Source organism: Octopus sinensis, linkage group LG11 (assembly GCF_006345805.1).
Source record: "Octopus sinensis linkage group LG11, ASM634580v1, whole genome shotgun sequence".
Classification (NCBI taxonomy): Eukaryota; Metazoa; Mollusca; class Cephalopoda; order Octopoda; family Octopodidae; genus Octopus; species Octopus sinensis.
Window position 1 is genome coordinate 20,306,203 of NC_043007.1, and position 20,712 is coordinate 20,326,914.

Below are 20,712 nucleotides of genomic sequence, written 5' to 3' on the forward strand. Positions count from 1 at the left end.
AAAAAAAAAAGATGCATTTACGTATAAGTGAAAGTCTCTGAACAAATATAACACATTGAGCGTATTTTGTTTTATTTGCCCTTAAGCCGTCAATGCATTTGTAGAAGAGATAGGAGGCCAACACCAAAATCAATGAAATGCTTGTACCGATACTGGTGGCAAATTCGTCTTCCACTGGCAGATGAAATATTTTCCTGTCTATTATAACAACCAAAGCAACTCAACTAAAACGCTCTGGTTCCTTCGCTGTTTTGACCTTCTTCAAGCTCACCAATAGCAACGTTGTTTCTTTTTCTTTCATTTTTCTCATTATCAATCCATCGGTGACACACCAATAGGAGAGATAGGGAGGTATATTTCATAATAATAAAATATATATATATTTCAATGAAGATGATTTGTCCATGAATGAATTAAAATACTATATCTACCGGGAAAGAGGTATTAAGTCTTCCAAGTAGCAAGAATAGTATTATTTGATAGTCTGAAAAAGTTCCAAAATCTAACATCATGGAGATCACAGATTAGGGATTCCAGGAAATTTTCCACTAAGAATTCACAAGAGTCAAACTGAAATGAAGAAGGAAACAGCATTTTAATTCAACATAACATGCCAAATCAGTTCATTTAACTAATTTTAATTGAAATCTCTCTATATATATATATAAAGCTGAAGTTGTCTGTGTATGGCAGGTTTGGTAGCCTTCAACTAATACGATCTCCTCCGAGACCCTGCGGCGCAAGTTGACCAAAATTGAGAGTATGATAGAAGAAGGCTTGCTCTTCCTTCCGTAGAAGAAAAAATTCAAATTGGACCATGTTAACACCAAAAATTATTTACATCAAAAAGGTGCTTTTTTCTATGAAAATCCCTATTTTTTACGATTTTTTTACTGCTGTGTCGCCATTTTTTGGTGTATTTCAACCAGAAAAATGTTCACTTAAAGAGAATATAAAGCTACATAATGCAAAATTTTTACTTTTCAAAAAATTCCAATTGTAAAGGGTCGAAACAAACCCGAGCAACGCCGGGCGATACTGCTAGTTAATGATATTGCCAACTGATATTATAAATATATATGGATTTGTTTGAAGCATTGTTACAAATTAATGAACCACTAGTTACAGAAAAATCAGAAGATATTGAAAAGAGAGAAATGCTTACACTCAGATTTTCTTTTCTGGCTCTGTTGTTTTAATGCCTATAAATATAAGGAAGTTATACAAAGCAATAAAATCTGACAAATAACTGAGAGAATATTCATATACTCTTTACTCTTTTACTTGCTTCAGTCATTTGACTGCGGCCATGCTGGGGCACCGCCTTTAGTCGAACAAATCGACCCCAGGGCTTATTCTTTGTAAGCCCAGTACTTATTCTATCGGTCTCTTTTGCCGAACCGCTAAGTGACGGGGACGTAAACACACCAGCATCGGTTGTCAAGCAATGCTAGGGGGACAAACACACAAACATATATATATACATTACAGGCTTCTTTCAGTTTCCGTCTACCAAATCCACTCACAAGGCATTGGTCAGCCCAAGGCTATAGCAGAATACACTTGCCCAAGATGCCACGCAGTGGGACTGAACCCGGAACCATGTGGTTGGTAAGCAAGCTACTTACCACACACCCACTCCTGCACCTATAATGAGTATATTTAGTACTTTATACTTAGTTTAACTCAGGAGTTGATGTTCGCCTCTCAAATACAGCCTTAGCCTTTAATTTTTTTAAAGGCTCAGGCAAGAATGGACAGCATCCACGAATCTTTTTAGAACCTTTGAGACTGGTACAAGTTATCTCTCGGGCTAATGACTAAGACCTGAATGCCTACAGCAGGGTGGACTTGGCACCCAGAAGGCAAGTTAGTGATTAAGTAGTTAACTTGACAAATGAAGGTAAAATTCATTTTTAAACAAGTTTCAAGAATCCTATTGTTTATTAAGTACAATAGTTATTATCTTGAGCCATATTATACATAGAATAATTCTTGCAAACAATTATTCCACAGAAGAGAAACCAATAATGGTTTTTTTTTCCGTGCTGGTATGGTCATGTGGCCAGGATAGCTGTGTGAAAAAGTGCCACACCCTAGCAGTTGAGGGAACCTGTGGAAGAGGTAGACCCAGGAAGACCTGGGATGTAGTGAAGCACGACCTTCGAACATTAGGCCTCACCAAAGAAATGACCAGTGACCGAGACCTTTGGAAATATGCTGTGCTTGAGAAGACCCGGCAAGCCAAGTGAGACCATAACCGTGTGGCCTAAGCCAGGGGTGTAACCAGCCCACTTATGTGTACCTTACCTTCATTGGACACTGCTTGCGAAGACCTGTTGAGGCAAGTGAAATCGAAATCAAAATCGAATTCGATGACTGGCATTCGTGCTAATGGAGCACTAAGAGCACCATCCGAGCATGATTGTTGCCAGAACAGCTGACGTTTGTGCCAGTGGCACATAAAAAAACCCATTTCAGCGTGATTGTTACGAGCGTCGCCTTATTGGCACTTGTGCCAGTGTGCAGGTGTCGCGTAAAAAAAAATTTTCCATGACCGTTGCCAGTACAGTCTAACTGGCCGTCATGCCGGTGGCACATAAAAGCACCCACTACACTCTCGGAGTGGTTGGCATTAGGAAGGGCATCCAGCTGTAGAAACACTGCCAAATCAAGATTGGAGCCTGGTGCAGCCATCTGGTTCACCACTCAAATAGTCCAACCCATGCTAGCATGGAAAGTGGACATTAAACGATGATGATGACCAACATGAAATAACCAATATTTTTTATTAATGAAAAAATAAACTTCAGTTAAATTTGAACAACTTATCAGTGACACATTTCAAGAGTAATGTGAACCAAAAGTAAAAAAGGAAAAAAAAAACCCCAACAAATCTTACCTTTTTTATATGTGTCCAGTCTTCTATGATATCAACATCTCGCAACATATAAACAATGTATGGACCTAAAAAATATAATAATTAGGTTTAAAAGTGCTCAAAATAAATATGATAGGAAAACTGTAAATTATCGACTGGAAACAACCGAATAAGTTTGAGTAAGCCCTAATCCATAGGCAGACAAAATTGTAAATACCTGTTACTGTTACAGGCTTCCGACGCCGCTCAGGGTTCAGGGGGTCTTGTTTCTTCTTGCCCCGCCGGAGGCTTTGACTCTCATTCCATAAATCTAAAAGTAAAAAGACAAAAATTAACAGTGTTAAAAGGAAAGAGTGTTTTTGAAAAAAAAAAAAACACATTTCTAATGGGGAATTTGAAATGAGCTGTTTGAAAACACACCATCAGTGCAGTGAATGGGGGAAGCTTGGCCCACAATATTTGCATGTGTGTGTGTTTGTCAAGGGTTGGGATCATCGGTCACCAACACAGCCACAAGTGTAAAAGTATGAATTTGAGTGCATGATCTTCCTTGGACGAATGGACAGTCGTTATTACCATCATTATCATGTGCGTGCATGTGTGAATGTATGTGTATGACCTCCACCATCACGAAGAAAGAATAAGTACTGGGGTCAATTTAATCAGTGCCCCAGTACAACTGCAGTCCAATGAATTAAACAAGTAAACGATAGAACAAGTTATTCATTCAAAACCAAAGTCATTAAAGTTGATACAATTCTTTTGGCTTAAATATAACAAATACAATATTGTCTTACAAATTCGATATTTACCTGATGAAATATCAATATTATGTCGGTCTTCTTCTAATCTTCGTATTCTGTCTTCCAGTTCCTGTTTTACTGTATCATACAATATTATTTTGTCACTCTGGAAAAAGACAGGGGAAAAAAAATAAAAAACAGTGTTCATTATAAGAACTAAAGCAAATTCTCAAAAGATGTGTTGTGAGGTCAATAAGCTCTCTTTGCAACCATGTGGGTTTAGGTTCAGTCCCACTGTGTGGCACCTTGGTCAAGTGTCTTCTGCTATAGTTATTTCTTTATTGTCTACAGGGGGCTAAACATAGAGGGAACAAAACAAACAAGGACAGACGAAGGGATTAAGTTGATTACATCGACCCCCAGTGTGTAACTGGTGCTTATTTAATCGACCCCGAAAGGATGAAAGGCAAAGCTGACCTCGGCGGAATTTGAACTCAGAACGTAAAGGCAGACAAAATACTGCTAAGCATTTCGCCCACATTGCTAACGATTCTGCCAGCTTGCCACCCTTCTGCTATAGTCCCTGGGCCAACCAATGCCTTGTGAGTGAATTTGATAGACAGAAACTGTGAGGTAGCCTGTTGTGAATGTATGTATGTGTGTGTGTACATGTATACACTTATATGTGTGAGTTTGCGTATATATATATATATATATACGCACACTCACACACGTCCATGTGTGTGCCGGTGTGTTTGTTCCCACCCACCAACTAACCATTTGACAAGGAATGTTGGTTTGTTTACATCCCAATAACACAGCAGCTTGACAAAAGCAACTGAGAGAATAAATAACTGGCTTAAAAAATATGTACTGAGGTCATTTGTTTGACGAAACCCTTTCAGGCACTGCTCCAGCTTGGTCGCACTCCAATGAGTGAAACAAGTAAAAGGTGAAGTAAAACTCAACAGAAGACAATACTTACTTCCATGTTCTGTCTTGCAGCCACCTCTTCACTTTCAAATTTACACTGAATTGACTGTAATCGAAGCTCTTTCAAAATACCTGAAAGAGAGAGAGAGAGAAAGGGGACATGAAATTTCGTAAGACTCCCATAGCAAATTAAAATTGTATAGAAAAATAAAGTGCCACAATTGGATCTTTTCGGTTTGAACGGCAGTTTTTTCTAGCGGTGTCATATGAAATTGTCACCCATAATTATGACCCTAGTATCGATCTATTGCATTTCAATCTGTTTTAGGGGTTGGGGGAAGGATATCTTTTTTTCTTCACAAATGTAAATAAACCCAATCTGTTTCTTAAACGAGGGACATATTCATACGGCACACAATGTTATTTTTACCTCAACAGATGTCAGTGATTGGTTGAAATTGCAGAAATTGAAGAAAAAAAACAACAAATATCATACAAACTATAGAATTTTCTCAATAAAGCCAAGAGAAAAAGATGTTTTATAAACACATTCTACCAGTATACGAAGTTTTAAATTTTTTAGTTACCTAGAAATTATGTTAAAAACTGCTGTTCAAACCAAAAAGATCCCCCACAATTTTTGAAATCAGCATATAGGAACAAATTAAAATGTCAATAGAAAAAATAATATTCACGATTATATTTTATAGTACGTGTAAAAAGCGCCATCCGAATGTGACTGATGCCAGCACTGCCTCAAGTGGCTCCCATGCCGGTGGTACATAAAAAGCACCATCCAAATGTGGTCGATGCCAGCTCCCTCTGGTCCCTGTGCCGGTGGCACGTAAAAAGCACCCAATACACTCTCGGAGTGGTTGGCATTAGGAAGGGCATCCAGCTGTAGAATCACTGCCAGATCAGATTGGAACCTGGTGCAGCCTCCTGGCTTCCCAGACCCCAGTCGAACTATCCAACCCATGCCAGCATGGAAAACAGGCGTTAAACAATGATGATGGTGATGTATTCATAAAAATAATTATAATTTCAAATATTGGCACAAGGCCAGCAATTTTAGGGGGAACAGACAAGTTTATTATGTCGACCCAAGTGCTCAGTTTGTGCTTTGTTTCATCAACCCTGGAAGGATGAAAGGCAAAGTCGACTGTGGTAGTATTTGAACTCAGACTGTAAAGCCAGAAGAAATACCTATTTCTTTATTGCCCACAAGGGGCTAAACATAGAGGGGACAAACAAGGACAGACAACCTGATTAAGTCGATTATATTGACCCCAGTGCGTAACTGGTACTTATTTAATCAACCCTGAAAGGATGAAAGGCAAAGTTGGCCTCGGCAGAATTTGAACTCAGAACGTAGCAGCAGACAAAATACCGCTAAGCATTTCGCCCAGTGTGCTAACATTTCTGCAAGCTCGCCAGAAGAAATACCACTAAGCATTTTAAGTTAAGTTATCATCATCATCATCGTTTAGCGTCCGTTTTCCATGCTAGCATGGGTTGGACGGGTCAACTGGGGTCTGTGAAGCTGGAAGGCTTCGTCAGGCCCAGTCAGATCTGGCAGTGTTTCTACGGCTGGATGCCCTTCCTAACGCCAACCACTCCGCGAGTGTAGTTAAGTTAATTTTTTGGCTCAAAAAGCAAAAGCAAGGCCATGTAGGTGGACATGGCATTATGTACAGCATGCAAAGGGTGTTCATGCAAAGAGTTCAGGCCATTTCTGGTCAAGAGAGTCTTTGAACCGAGCAGTTGTCGGCATCCTCACTATCTCGTCCAGCAACTTATTCCATGGATCTGCAACCCGGACGGAGAAAGCCCCTCTCCTTCGATTGAGATGAAATCGTCGCAGATAGAGCTTTACGGAGTGACCCCGCAGCCGACGCCCTGGAGCGTGAAGAACAGCTCTTTCGAGAGGTTACACTTTCCGTTAATGATGTTGTGAGCGAGAATGAGATCACCACAGCCTCGTCGTTTTTCTAGAGAATAAAGGTCGAGTGTCTTCAGCCTTCCTTCATAAGACAAATGCTTGAGACCAAGAACCATGCGGGTAGCCAGCTTCTGGACTCTTTCGAGATGCTGTATGTCTTTGAGGAGATAAGGAGTAGAGGCTTGAATCCCGTACTCCAATATGGGTCTCACCAGCATGACATAGAGCGGTAGGAATATGGCTGCTGTGTCGGGTATGCTAACGATTCTGCTAGTTCACTGCCTAAAAACTGTGATATGATTGGAATGAGGAAAGCTTACTTTAGAAAAGCTAAGATCAAATTCCTTGTACATGAAGAAGATGCAGGTAACAAGGAAGAGTAACAAGGAAGAGTAACAAGAACTTTAGAATCAGTTGCCAAGTTTATTGTGAAGTTCTTTGGAGGGTAGAAATAGCGTTAATTCTTTACTGCTTTGATGATTTTTAATGGTGAAGTTAAAGATGCTACTATCATGGGAGAAAATTACAAAGCAATTAAAAGTAACCAAGACAAGTCAAAGAAAAGCAAAAGCACTCCACCTGCTACTTGTATTCGTATTGTCATATTTTCTTCCAACTGAGCTAATGGACGCCAATAATCCTGTGCTTTACCTGCACGAATTTCTTCTAGTTTTTCATCAACTTGTTTTACCCTTTCCTCATATAACCTGAAATTAGAAAGACAGCCACGTTATAAATTACCTCCTGAAAGAAGGATAAACATTTTACCTGTAATAAAAGGTAAATGCATGAAAGGTGCAAGAAGCAAAACTGTGTTTTCACTCATTATTTGAAGCATTATGATGTAATTAACATTAAATTAGAAAGTCTTTATTCCTGGTCAAAAAGAAACAAAAACCTGAAAACATCGTTTGAAGGCCACGGTCCAATGTTTGACTGAAACAAGTAAAAGATAGAGATTTGCAATGTTTGAAAAAAAACAGTCGAGCGAGGTCGTTGCCAGTGCCGCTGGACTGGCCCCTGTACAGGTGGCACATAAAAAGCACCATTTGAGCGTGGCCGTTGCCAGTACCGCCTGACTGGTCTTCGTACCAGTGGCACATAAAAAGCACCCACTACACTCTCGGAGTGGTTGGCGTTAGGAAGGGCATCCAGCTGTAGAAACTCTGCCAGATCAGATTGGAGCCTGGTGCAGCCATCTGGTTCACCAGCCCTCAGTCAAATCGTCCAACCCATGCTAGCATGGAAAGCAGACGTTAAACGATGATGATGATGACAACTGAACATGAACAGCTACTGTGAGAAATGAAGACTTACCGTTCTTTTAAAGCTGAAAATTGATGTTCTAATGTTGCCATGTCTTCAAGACATTCTGCACGCCGTCTTTCTGATTCTTCTTCATCAATTTCTATTGAAGAAAGCAAAGTGTAAAGTTAAACAAGGTAAATAGGAGTAAAGTCAGATCACAAAATAAGTGTTAGTGACTCCTAACTTCTTAGAAATCACACCTCCACCATTTTGAAAAAAGAAAGGACCCATTAGGTAATGTAATCCTAAATGCTCAAAAGTGGATTTTAAAAATGTAGGATAGAACATGTGTAAAAAGATTCGAGCAAAGATCGTTGCCAGTACCGCCTGACTGGCCCCGTGCTGGTGGCATGTAAAAAGCACCCACTACACTCTCGGAGTAGTTGGCATTAGGAAGGGCATCCAGCTGTAGAAACTCTGCCAGATCAAGATTGGAGCCTGGTGCAGCCATCTGGTTCGCCAGCCCTCAGTCAAAATCGTACAACCCATGCTAGCATGGAAAGCAAACATTAAACGATGATGATGAGAACACTTTAGATCATAGGTCTACTTAATCAGAGTAAATCTGGTGCCAACAACATAACCAGTTAAAAAGATGATACAATTAAAAGCTTAAAAATAGACAAGCTCAGCAATTAAGAAATGGGGTAGAATCTGGAATCTGAAAAAATAGGGGACAGTCTAGGCTGGCAACACAGTCTTGAGGAGAGTTTGTGAAAGAGTTCAAGAAGTTAAATTGCAGTAAGGAAGTGAGAGACTAAATTGTATTGTTACTTTGGTTACAAGTATATAAATGTCTAGCCTACAAATGAAATGACTGTGTCACTTTCTCTCTCAGGCAAACTGCAGGTGTCTGAAATGCTATATCCATCTTTACTAACAACTAAAGCAATATTTGTATTTAACCCTTTCGTTACTGTATTTATTTTGGGATGCTCAGTGTTTCTTTCAATTAATTTTAACTATTACAAAGAATTTAGTAACATAATTTCGTTATCATTAAGTTAGGAACATAAATTGTGACTAAGGTTTGGCAGAAGATTTTTATTGAAAACTTATGAAAACAAGACATTTGTACTGCAGAGCCAGAGAAGGTTTCAGGTAGGTTGATATCAAAAGGGTTAAATGCACCTCTACATTTGGGCAGATGCACATGAGAAGCAACTGGAAGGGTGTGGATTGATGGAAATTTAGGCTGTCATTTCTAGCATATAGAGTGACCACATTGAGGTCTCCTCTTATGTCTTCTGCTGATTATTTTCCTTTTTAACCCTTTCATTACAGTATTTATTTTGAGATGCTCTGAGTTTCTCTCAATTACTTTAAATATAACAAAGAATTTAGTAAAATAACTTGGTTATTATTCAGCTAGTGTTAGGAACATAAATCGTGACTAAGGTTTAGTGGAAGATTTTAATTCAAAACTTATGAAAACAAGACATTTGTACTCAGAGCCGGTTTCAGCCAGGTTGTTAATGAAAGAGTTAAACAGTCTTGTTTCTTTCCAGTTCATACTGCAAAATATTCATGGTGATATGTTTCTAAGACTATAAGAAGCTGAACTGTTCTTAGAAAATCTATCTTTTCACAAAGCATTTCTGCCCTTGCTAAGCATTATCAGCCCAACATTATAGTGGAGGACATTTGCCCCAGGTGCTGTATAATGGGGCAGAAGACAGGGCTGTGCAGTAAACAAAACGAACCTTATATTCACATAGACACATGCACATGTGTAAGGCTGTGGTAGGTAGCATTTGGCCATGGTCATCAGCATCATCGTTTAACGTCCGCTTTTCATGCGAGCATGGGTTGGACGATTGACTGAGGGCTGGCGAACCATATGGCTGCACCAGGCTTCAGACATGATCTGGCAGAGTTTCTACAGCTGGATGCCCTTCCTAACGCCAACAACTCTGAGAGTGTAGTGGGTGCTTCTACGTGCCACTGGCACAGGGCCAGCCAAGCAGTACTGGCAACGACCTCACTTGAATCTTTTTACATATGCCACCGGCAGAGGTGCCAGTAAGGCGATGCTGGTAACGATCACGCTCAAATGGTGTCTTTTACGTGCCACCGGCACAGAGGCCAGATAGCCGCTCTGGCAACGATCACGCTCAGATGGTGCTCTTAATACCCAACTAGCACGGGGCTCAAGTGTCAGTAAGGCGACGCTGGTAACAATCACACTTGAATGGTGCCTTTTAAGTGCCACTGGCACGGAAACCGGTTATCCGCTCTGGCAATGATCACACTTGGATGGTGCTCTTAATACCCTACTAGCACAGGGCTCGAGTGCCAATAAGGCAACGCTGGTAACGATCACACTCAAATGGTGTCTTTTACGTGCCACTGGCACAGAGGCCAGTTAGCCACTCTGTCAATGATTACACTCGAATGGTGTCTTTTACGTGCCACCAGCAGAGGTCAGATAGCCGCTCTAGCAATGATCACGCTCGGATGGTACTCTTAATACCCTACTAGCACGAGGCTTGAGTCCCAGTAAGGCGAAGCTGGTAACGATCACGCTCAAATGGTGTCTTTTAAGTGCCACTGGCACAGAGGCCAGATAGCCGCTCTGGCAATGATCACGCTTGAATGGTGTCTTTTACATGCCACCGGCACAGAGGCCAGCGATCACGCTCGGATGGTGCTCTTAATACCCAACTAGCACAGGGCTCAAGTGCCAGTAAGGCAACGCTGGTAACGGGAGCAATATAAAGAGATCGATTGCTTATTCTTCTTTTGAATATATCAGAACTCAGTCATGGAATAAATTTCACTGTTCAAGATTACTGACATTTTATTTAGCTTCATCCGTTGCTTAGAATGGTGGCCTTAACATTTGTTTGCTGAAGCTATTATGAAACAAATCTGTCACTAAATGGTTTATGACACTATCGCTTGCTGTCCTATTCCTTCAATTTATTTAGACAATATGATAAATATATGTCCTGCACCATCTTGTATTGACCATCTGTTCACATTCACATGTATAAAAACACCAGTAAAATGTGCTTCTGCCATACTAACATTTCCATGCCTGTTTTACTCCTTGGTGTCAGTGAGGACAAGTACACCATTATCATTACATACACACATTCACCAACACGGTCTTGATTTATGTTGACACACAACTTTGAAATCCAGAAAACCACACCATCTGACTATCAGTTTCTCTCCTTCCTAAATAATTTATTTCTTTACTACCCACAAGAGGCTAAACAAGGACAGACAAAGGGATTAAGTCGATTATATCAACTCCAGTACGTAACTGGTACTTAATTAATCAACCCTGAAAGGATGAAAGGCAAAGTCGACCTCAGTGGAATTTGAACTCAAAACGTAGCGGCAGACGAAATGCCTATTTCTATTTCTTTACTACCCACAAGGGGCTAAACACAGAGGGAACAAACAAGGACAGACAAACGGATTAAGTCGATTATATCAACCCCAGTGCGTAACTGGTACTTAATTTATCGACCCCGAAAGGATGAAAGGCAAAGTCAACCTCGGCGGAATTTGAACTCAAAACCTAACGGCAGATGAAATACCTATTTCTTTATTACCCACAAGGGGCTAAACACAGAGAGGACAAACAAGGACAGACAAAGGGATTAAGTCGATTATATCAACTCCAGTGCGTAACTGGTACTTAATTTATCGACCCCAAAAGGATGAAAGGCAAAGTCAACCTCGGCGGAATTTGAACTCAAAACCTAACAGCAGATGAAATACCTATTTCTTTATTACCCACAAGAGGCTAAACACAGAGGGGACAAACAAGGACAGACAAACGGATTAAGTCGATTATATCAACCCCAGTGTATAACTGGTACTTATTTAATCGACCCGAAAGGATGAAAGGCAAAGTCGACCTCGGCGGAATTTGAACTCAGAACGTAGCGGCAGACGAAATACCACTAAGCATTTCGCCCAGTGTGCTAATGTTTCTGCCACATCTGTGCATTTGAACTACTTAGGATAAAAGGCAAAGTCAGCTGTGGATTTGAATATGGAACTGCGAAGAACAAAATTAATGTCTCAATGCAACATATTTAGCATAATGTTTTATTGTCTGGGTATTAATAGCGTCTATGACTATATGACTAGAGACAAGGCTAATTGTAGATTCAACTATTTCTTTAATTTACTACTGTACCAGTTTTTAATCAGCACTTGAGAAATATGAATAAAATCAAGACATTCCCAATATAATTTAAACCTAGAATGAACAGGGATTCAAACTAAATTCTTTGATTAGTCATGTACCAATAAGGGAGCCTTTACTGAGTTATTGAGATTGCTAGAAATAGCAGCAAAAGTACCTCAAATGACCCCTGTGAGAGTGACATATTAAACAATGCTGTAATGCACTAATCGTAGCCCTGTTCAGTCAGGGCTGACTTGGAGGTGAACAACAATGATGATTACTATAGGCACACAAATTATGGGGAAGGACACGCAATCAATGTGGTTGACTCAAGTACTTCACTACTACGTATTTTATCGACTCCAGGCAGGATACAAGACTGGGATATTCTCTTTACTCATTTGACTGCGGCCATGCTGAAGCACCGCCTTTAGTCAAGCAAATCGACCTCAGGACTTATTCTTTGTAATCCTAGTACTTATTCTATCAGTGTCTTTTTGCCGAACCGCTAAGTTACGGGGACGTAAACATACCAGCATCGGTTGTTGGGGGGACAAACACAGACACACACACATACATATATATACGACGGGCTTCTTTCAGTTTCCGTCTACCAAATCCACTCACAAGGCTTTGGTCGGCCCGACGCTATAGTAGAAGACATTTGCCCAAGGCGTCACGCAGTGGGACTGAACCCGGAACCATATGGTTCGTAAGCAAGCTATTACCACACAGCCACTCCTACGCCTATTCGGATAGAATGCAAAAAAAAAAAAGGATATAACTAAATACTACAAAGCGTTTGGCAGGTGGGGGTCTAGCAATTTCGTCATTTACTACCTTAATAATAATTCTAAGAACGGCACGTTTTCAAGTAATCCTGAGGGAGGGAACAGTTAATCAAATCTATCCCATTACTTTAGCGGTACATATTTGATTGATAATGAGATTGTAAAACATAAATTCGACATTAACGCGCCTTGAACACAGAAAAAAAGGAAACTGAATACTATTTGAATAAGGAATTTTGAAACCATCGAGCGATCCTCCACAGTTCTTAACCGAAGATTTTGTTGATAAAATTTATGTAATAAACTGGTTATATTTCTACAACACGCAAAATGTTTAAGCATTTTTAATGCAATCCCTAATAACACATAATCATAAAAATATAATAGGAATTTTTATATATCGAATGGCTACGAGTCACCCCCCTACACACACACACACAACCGCCGAATTAAATAGAAATCAAAGGGTTCCATAGGCAAAAAATGGTTAAGTAATCGATTGCTACAATTTTTAGAAATAGCAACTGGTCAAATCTCTCTAAAATCTTTTGGTCATAAATATACGAAAAAAATAACCAAAGGCCTGCTCGGTTAGGGTTGTTGATGTGGGACTTAGGAACAACCTAAGTTGTGTGTAATCGTTTACGATAAATTTCCATTCTATTCAGCCCCCTTTTTTTTTTTTTTTGGCAATCCTTCGATTTAACTCGACAAAACAAAATACATACACACACACACACACATATATATATATATATATATATATATATATATATATATATATATATATATATATATATATATATAATAAATCTCTGAACGAGGTATAAACAGTAGCTGCACGACAATGTGAAGTATATTTGCCACTTAAGGGTCGATGCTACTGAAAGGTACAATTGTGCGCGCGTATATATATAAATACACACACACACATATATATATATACGCGCGCGCGCAACTGTACCTTTATTTTACTTAAATCATACAACTTTGTATGTGGAACTATAATTACAACCAACAACAGAATAGAATAAGTTAGAAGATGGTGTGTAATGCCTGCATCAACCTAATTAATACATATGTTTTTAACGTTTTATTGCCCCCACCCACTAAAGGAGGGAAAAGAAAATTCCTCGGTGAAATGAATTTGAATTCGGAACGGAGAAGTCAATAGTTTAATACTGGTAATCTCTAATCGAAACAATGCCATTTTCTTATATTGCATTACTGGATCTGTACGGAAAGGATAAATACAGACGATGCAACCCAACTGAAGAATTTATGAGGAAATAAAGTTGACTCGTGTGAATCATCCGAAACTTCTCTCTCTTCGATCCAAGAACTTTTTACATAACACATTCCAATATAATCGGAATCTATAGCATCTGAAAGGTATTTGTAGAAAATTTCGTTTTAAAATGTCCATTTTTCTGAAAGTTATGAGGAAACAAATTCGAGGGGGGCACATTTGGATCGGTATACTCTGTGCGTGTATGTGCGTGTGTGTGTGCATACCAAGTGGTAGAATCGTTAGAGCGTCGGAAAAAAATGCTTACGGCATTTCTTTCGGTTCTTAACATTCTGAGTTCAAATTTCACCAAAGTCAACAACTTCGCCTTTTATTCATTTGGGTTGATAAACTGTATTTCTTTACTGCCCACAAGGGGCTAAACATAGAGGGGACAAACAAGGACAGACAAAGGGATTAAGTCGATTACTGGTACTTTATTTATCGATCCCGAAGGGATGAAAGGCAAAGTCAACCTCGGGTACCGGTCAAGTATTGAGATCGATGTAATTGACTACACCCTCTCCCGCTAAAACGTTTGGCCTTGTACCAAAGTTTGAAACAATTACTATATTATAACATGGAATTCCAATTAGTAAAGTCTGGATGAGAGAAGAGGAACAGGGGTAAAATAATTGTAACGTGTATAACTGAAATTTTTTGTTTATTTTCGAACAAGAGGCCAGTCATCCGAATATAAACAAATCTACGTTTTCCTCGATTTTATACAAGTCGCAATGTTGCAGATTTACGCGAGGAAAGGTGGTCGGAGATCAAAAAATTAAAGGCTTTATTAATAAAACACGCAGAATGTAAAGAAACACGTTGAAAGACTTAAGAAGAGAGAAGAGAGAATGGCGCGCCAAATGGAACTAATTATTTGCTGCGGGATTTATTTTGAAAAATTAACGAATTTTCTTCAAACGAAATCAAAATAAAAACATAATGCAGTCGGAAAATGAGATTTTTTGCGGCTTAACCTTAGCAAAAGTTTACCCTTTTCGGTACCACTAGCGAACAGTGGTCCCGGTGCGCGCACGCGCGTTCGCGCATCCGCGCTAGCTAGTCGTGAGTAGTCGATCCTAGAACGACTGACTTAACAAAGTAAATAAAACACAAAATAAATAATTTTTTTTACGCAAAGTAAATAATTTTCGCTAAACAGAGTAAATAAAACACAAAAACATAAAGTAAATAATTTTTTAAACAAAGTAAATAACACACAAAAACACAAGGTGAGGATCGACTAGTCGTGACTAGCTGGCGCGGATGCGCGAGTAGGCGAGTGCGCGCACCGGGACCACTGTTTCTCAAGTGGTACCCTAATTTTTTTTTTTTATATATATATATTTCAATAACAAAATAATCCTTCTCATAAAATAATCATTACAAATAAATTAACAAACAGATTCTCCTCCAAATGCCTCGGAGTTAAGTAACGCTGTTTTGTAAGAAAGCATTTGTAAATAAGTTTCTTACCCGAGCTGTCTTCCTCGGAACCGGATGATTCGGTATCTTCATCGGAACTCTTATCGCTTTCCCCCGTGTCTTGTTCCATCTTAACCTGTTCCATAATCGTGTGTCCGCGTGCCTTATAATTAGAGAAAAGACGATCTATGACAACACAAGCCGAGCCGTCGTTCATCGACTTCGGTTCCTGACAACTTGTCAGGCGCATGCGTACCAACAGCTTCCGTTTCCTTTGTTTCCCTTCCTACCGCTTACTCTTTACTCTTCACTCTTTACTCTTCACTCTTTACTCTTCACTCTTTGCTCTTCACTCTTTACTCTTCTAGTTTCAGTCGTTTGACTGCGGCGGCCATGCTGGAGCACCAACCTTTAGTCGAGCAGATCGAACCCCCCCTCCCTTCCCTTCCCCACCAGGACTTATTCTTTCGATGCCTAGTACTTATTCTATCGGTTCCCTTTTTTGCCGAACCGCTAAGTTACGGGGACGTAACCACACCAGCATCGGTTGTCAAGCGATGTTGAAGGGGGGAGGGACAAACACAGACACACCGACACAAACACAAACACACACACACAAACACACATACATATACATACATACGACGGGCTTCTTTCAGTTTCCGTCTACCAAAAATCCACTCAGAAGGCTTTGGTCGGCCCGAAGCTATAGTAGAATAGAAGACACTTGCCCAAGGTGCCACGCAGTGGGACTGAACCCGGAACCATGTGGTTCGCATTTTCAATGTGCTTTGTTAGTTTTAAAGTGAATCTAATGTTTAGTTTCAAATATTTACACTTCTTTTACTTGTCTTAGTCACTGGACTGAAGCCATGCTGGAGCATCGCTTTGAAAGATTTTAGTCGAAGAAATCAACCCCAGTATTTATTTATTTCGTAAGTCGTACTTTTTCTGTCGGTGCTTTTGCCGAACCACTAAGTTACGGAAACGCAAACAAACCAACACCGGTTGTCAAGTGGTGGTGATGGGCACAAACACACACGACTGACTTATTTCAGTTTCCCTCTGCCAAATCTACTGACTGCGGCCATGCTGGAGCACCAACCAGTCGAGCAGATCGACCTCCAGGACTTATTCTTTGGATGCCTAGCACTTATTCTATCGGTTCCTTTTGCCGAACCGCTAAGTTACGGGGACGTAAACACACCAGCATCGGTTGTCAAGTGATGTTGGGGGGACAAACAGACACATACACAAACACACACACATCTACATACATATACATAGTACCGTAGAAGACACTTTCCAATGTGCCACGCAATGGGACCGAACCCGGAACCATGGGGTTGAGAAGCAAACTTCTTACCACAGTGCCACGCTTGCTTATTTTAATCCCTTCAACACTTTTCAGTGTTTCTTAAATTTCATTTTAGATCAATATAAATTTACCGATTATTTCCATTTCCTACGCGTTATATGTCAAGGTTTTTGGCGATCTTTCGGTATAGGTACCGTAAGTGGCTTTGTTTACATTTCTGAAGATAACAGAAACCCTTTTCTCCTACCCCTAACCCTAACCCTAACCTCCCATATATATATATATATATATATATATAAAAACACTTTCTTGAAATGTATCCGGTACCTATACCGAAGTTACGCCAGTTTTTTTGTTAAACAGACCAAATTTCGTTAGTCGTGTGATGTTTCATTGGAAATTATACAACAGTACCAGAAGCAACATTTTGGAAAAGCGATCCTTCGAAGTTTCATTCGACGCGATGAACAAAAAGGGTACTCTTTTTACTTGTTTCAGGCATTTGACTGCGGCCATGCAGGAGCACCGCCTTTAGTCGAGCAAATCGACCCCGGAACTTATTCTTTGTAAGCCCAGTACTTAATCTATCAGTGTCTTTTGCGGAACCGCTAAGTGACGGGGACATAAACACACCAGCATCGGTTGTCAAGCAATGCTAGGGGGACAAACACATACACACACACACATATATATACATATATACGACGGGCTTCTTTCCGAGGCTATAGTAAAAGACACTTGCCCAAGGTGCTACGCAGTGGGACTGAACCCGGAACCATGTGGTTGGTAAGCAAGCTACTTACCACACAGCCACTCTTGCGCCTATCGACTTTTCTTTCCATCCTTTTAGAGTCAATAAAACAAAGTACCGGTCAAGTACTGGAATTGATGTAATCAACTAGCCCCTGCTCCCTAAAAAAAAATGCTGACCTCATGCCAAAATTTGAAAGAATTTTTATTGTGGTAACAGCAACACATTTGCTTCGAATTATTCGTTGAGTTTTGTTTATTCTTAATTATCTTTTGCCCATTTATTCACAAAAATTTTGCACTGTGTGAGAGATTTCCGAGAGAATATAAATAATGAATATACAAAAGAACTCCTTGTGGAAATATACTCATAACAGGAATAAAGTAAGTAACCCTTCTCAGGTCTTTCCCATCGAACATGGCCTTACTCAAAATAGGCAGTCTGAATGCAAATGGACTGAAGTCGCCCTGGAAACAGGGCCATCTGCTCAACGACCTCAGATCACTTGATATAGAGGTTATGGCCATCAGCGAGAGCAGAGATTCTGAGGTACGAACCTTCGCGCCCATCTTTGGTGATTTACGAGGTGTGTGTATTTTTATGTCTGCCGGGAATGAGACGTGGAGTCTCTGTATTGTCTCGGAAAGACACTGGATTTTGACTATCTCCCTGGACCCATCAGGTAAGTCGGTGGTGCTGGATATGACCACCAGCGAAGCCTATACCTTCAGACTAATAGATATCTACTCCCCAACAGGAGTGAGGTAACTAGATTTCTTGAGGCATCTGCAAGCTTTCCTAGGAACATCCCATAGTACCAGTGGGTGATTGGAACAACATCTTTGATGCCTGCAGGGATTAAGTGGACACATTGGGCACACGGTGGGTGATGATGCACTGAGGTTACAACTCCAGCAATTCCTAGACGATAAACAGATGTGATCTTCGTTTGTCAGACTTCCATTTCCACAGCTTGTCTCTTTGACAGAACTGCAATCCTAAACCAAGCGAAGACCAAGGCAGGGCACTTGGCGTCTGGAATATCAAGTGCTCACTGCCCTCTATCAAGAGAGTAGTGCAGTCGATGGAAGTTCCATCATGGCGTTCTTTAGTAGGTTAGTGACAGGTAAGAGCGACGATGTTCTCGAGGAAGCCTTGGTCATCGACAAGAACCAACTAGCTGATATGTTCTGGAGGACTTTCGGGTCGGAACCCATAGATAATTTCCAGAAATCATTGGGCTGGCAGTGCTTGCAAGAGGAAAGTCCAGTTAGCAACAAAGTACTGACATGGAATGCCATTAACCGAGCCTGCCCAAGATGCGTGCAAAGCAGCGAAACTGTTCTGCATGCGCTCGTCCAGTGCCCGAACTTTGCTGACTTATAGGTTTATGTCGAAGAGTTGCTGCCAGGTGTATGACGGATCCAGCTATCGGCTTTAGATCGTCCCCCTACCTTCCCTTGGTCCCGGAAAAACAGGCAGTGCTTATCACTCTGGTGATCTTAGAGAAAGAAGTTGAGTGGTGGGCTAAATTGAAAGGGGTGATGTCAGGTACCTCTCTGTCTGGCCAAACCCTTATTGACTTCTCCAAGATTCACTTGAAAAGATAAGTGCGGATAGAGAGGCAAGTGCTGTCTCCCAGCAAATTTGTTGAAAGATGGATGAGAGAGGTGACATAGTCTTTGCTCCATATGGCAGGATTTAATTTGAAGGTGGTGTAACTGCTATTTCCAACGGATCAAGCGATTCTGGTAGTTTGCACAGAAAGCAAGGTGTTTAGTTTCTCAATGCTAACACCATAGATTCATTTTGGATTTCTTTCTTCGAGTGAATTGGCGCAAAACCATTTAAAGAAAATATTCGACCAAGTCATACACAGTTTTAATAATGTACACTTTTATATTTTTTAGTTTAATATCACAGACGTGGATGCGCAATGGCCCAGTGGTTAGGGCAGCGGAATGGCGGTCATAGGATCGCGGTTTCGATTCCCAGACCGGGCGTTGTGAGTGTTTAAAGCTCCACGAGGCACCGGCAGGGGATGGTGGCGAACCCTGCTGTACTCTTTCACTACAACTTTCTCTCACTCTTACTTCCTGTTTCTGCTGTGTCTGTAATTCAAAGGCCCAGCCTTGTCACAGTCTGTGTCACGCTGAATATCCTCGAGAACTACGTTAAGAGTGCATGTGTCTGTGGAGTGCTCAGCCACTTGCACGTAAATTCCACGAGCTGGCTGTTCCGTTGATCGGATCAACTGGAACCCTCGTCGTCGTAAGCGACGGGGTGCCAGCAATAATATCACAGACGGGTTGTAATAATTGAAATCGTGGTGCATAGTAATATATATGTATCGTATAATAAATAAATAAGAATAAAAACAACGGATCAGTTACTTGTTCAGAGTTTGAAGCCGAGAGAGCATGTCGTGCAAATGTAAATTCTTTTTATTCTCTTAAGAACGATTTTATTTGATGACGTTCGCTGGTTTTACTTTTAATACGTTGCTTTTATTTCATACACATTTTCTTTTACTCTTATTTTTAAACACGTCCTTTCACATAATTAGGGACGCGGAATTTGTTGACTATCAAACATTGCTCACAAGAATAGACTTACTCGGATTTAGAGTATCGCCTTGCTGTTAAAGTATAGTCATTCTAATATAAAAAAGAAATACCTAAACGTCCATAACAGGGTTTAATTTTATCTATAATTCCTCGGTAACAATAAGGGTTTGTGAGTTCAATCCTAGCTCACTGAAATATATATATATTTCTTTACTACCCACAAGGGGCTAAACATAGAGGGGACAAACAAGGACAGACAAAGGGATTAGGTCGATTACATCGACCCCAGTGCGAAACTGGTACTTTATTTATCGACCCCGAAAGGATGAAAGGCAAAGTCGACCTCGGCGGAATTAGTTGAAATATATATATATATATATATATATATATATATATATACACACATAGCAATAGACCTCGATAAAAGAATTTGTTGATTTAGATACAGGGTAAATAGAAATGAATAAAGTTGAGGGTTCGATAAATTCTAATATCATAACCATAATCCCCTTCAGAAATACAGAAATTCATGTTGCAGAGTTTTAACAAGCTTGGGAAAATATCAGCCCCTGTTAAATAGGGTGCCCTAAATATCATGATTCAAAAATTGTA

At 40.2% G+C, this 20,712-nt stretch overlaps 1 protein-coding gene across 2 annotated transcripts; it reads right to left on the reverse strand.

Annotated features, from left to right (window-relative positions):
* Positions 1–2: 2 nt before the first annotated feature.
* On the reverse strand, positions 3–15,729 carry LOC115217135 (breast cancer metastasis-suppressor 1-like protein). Of its 2 annotated transcripts, XM_029786743.2 has the most exons (9): positions 15,516–15,729; positions 7,817–7,907; positions 7,079–7,206; positions 4,610–4,689; positions 3,694–3,790; positions 3,099–3,191; positions 2,903–2,967; positions 1,166–1,202; positions 3–570 (listed from the first exon to the last, which is right to left on the reverse strand). In XM_029786743.2, the coding sequence occupies exons 1-9, from the start codon at positions 15,712–15,714 to the stop codon at positions 566–568; spliced, it is 795 nt and encodes a 264-aa protein (XP_029642603.2). In that variant the 5' UTR covers positions 15,715–15,729; the 3' UTR covers positions 3–565. The 2 variants fall into 2 exon arrangements, with proteins under 2 accessions (XP_029642603.2, XP_036363070.1); XM_036507177.1 differs by lacking the exons at positions 3–570; positions 1,166–1,202 and having other exon boundaries at positions 2,795–2,967.
* Positions 15,730–20,712: the final 4,983 nt, after the last annotated feature.

Bases quoted from the DNA above. Each gene is read 5' to 3' on its own strand.
- LOC115217135 (XM_036507177.1), bottom strand. From the start codon at position 15,714: ATGCGCCTGACAAGTTGTCAGGAACCGAAGTCGATGAACGACGGCTCG. The intron at 7,207-7,816 runs GTAAGTCTTCAT...TTCTAATTTCAG, and splicing joins TTTTCAGCTTTAAAAGAACG to GTTATATGAGGAAAGGGTAA. The intron at 3,791-4,609 runs GTAAGTATTGTC...GTCTTTTTCCAG, and splicing joins CTGCAAGACAGAACATGGAA to AGTGACAAAATAATATTGTA.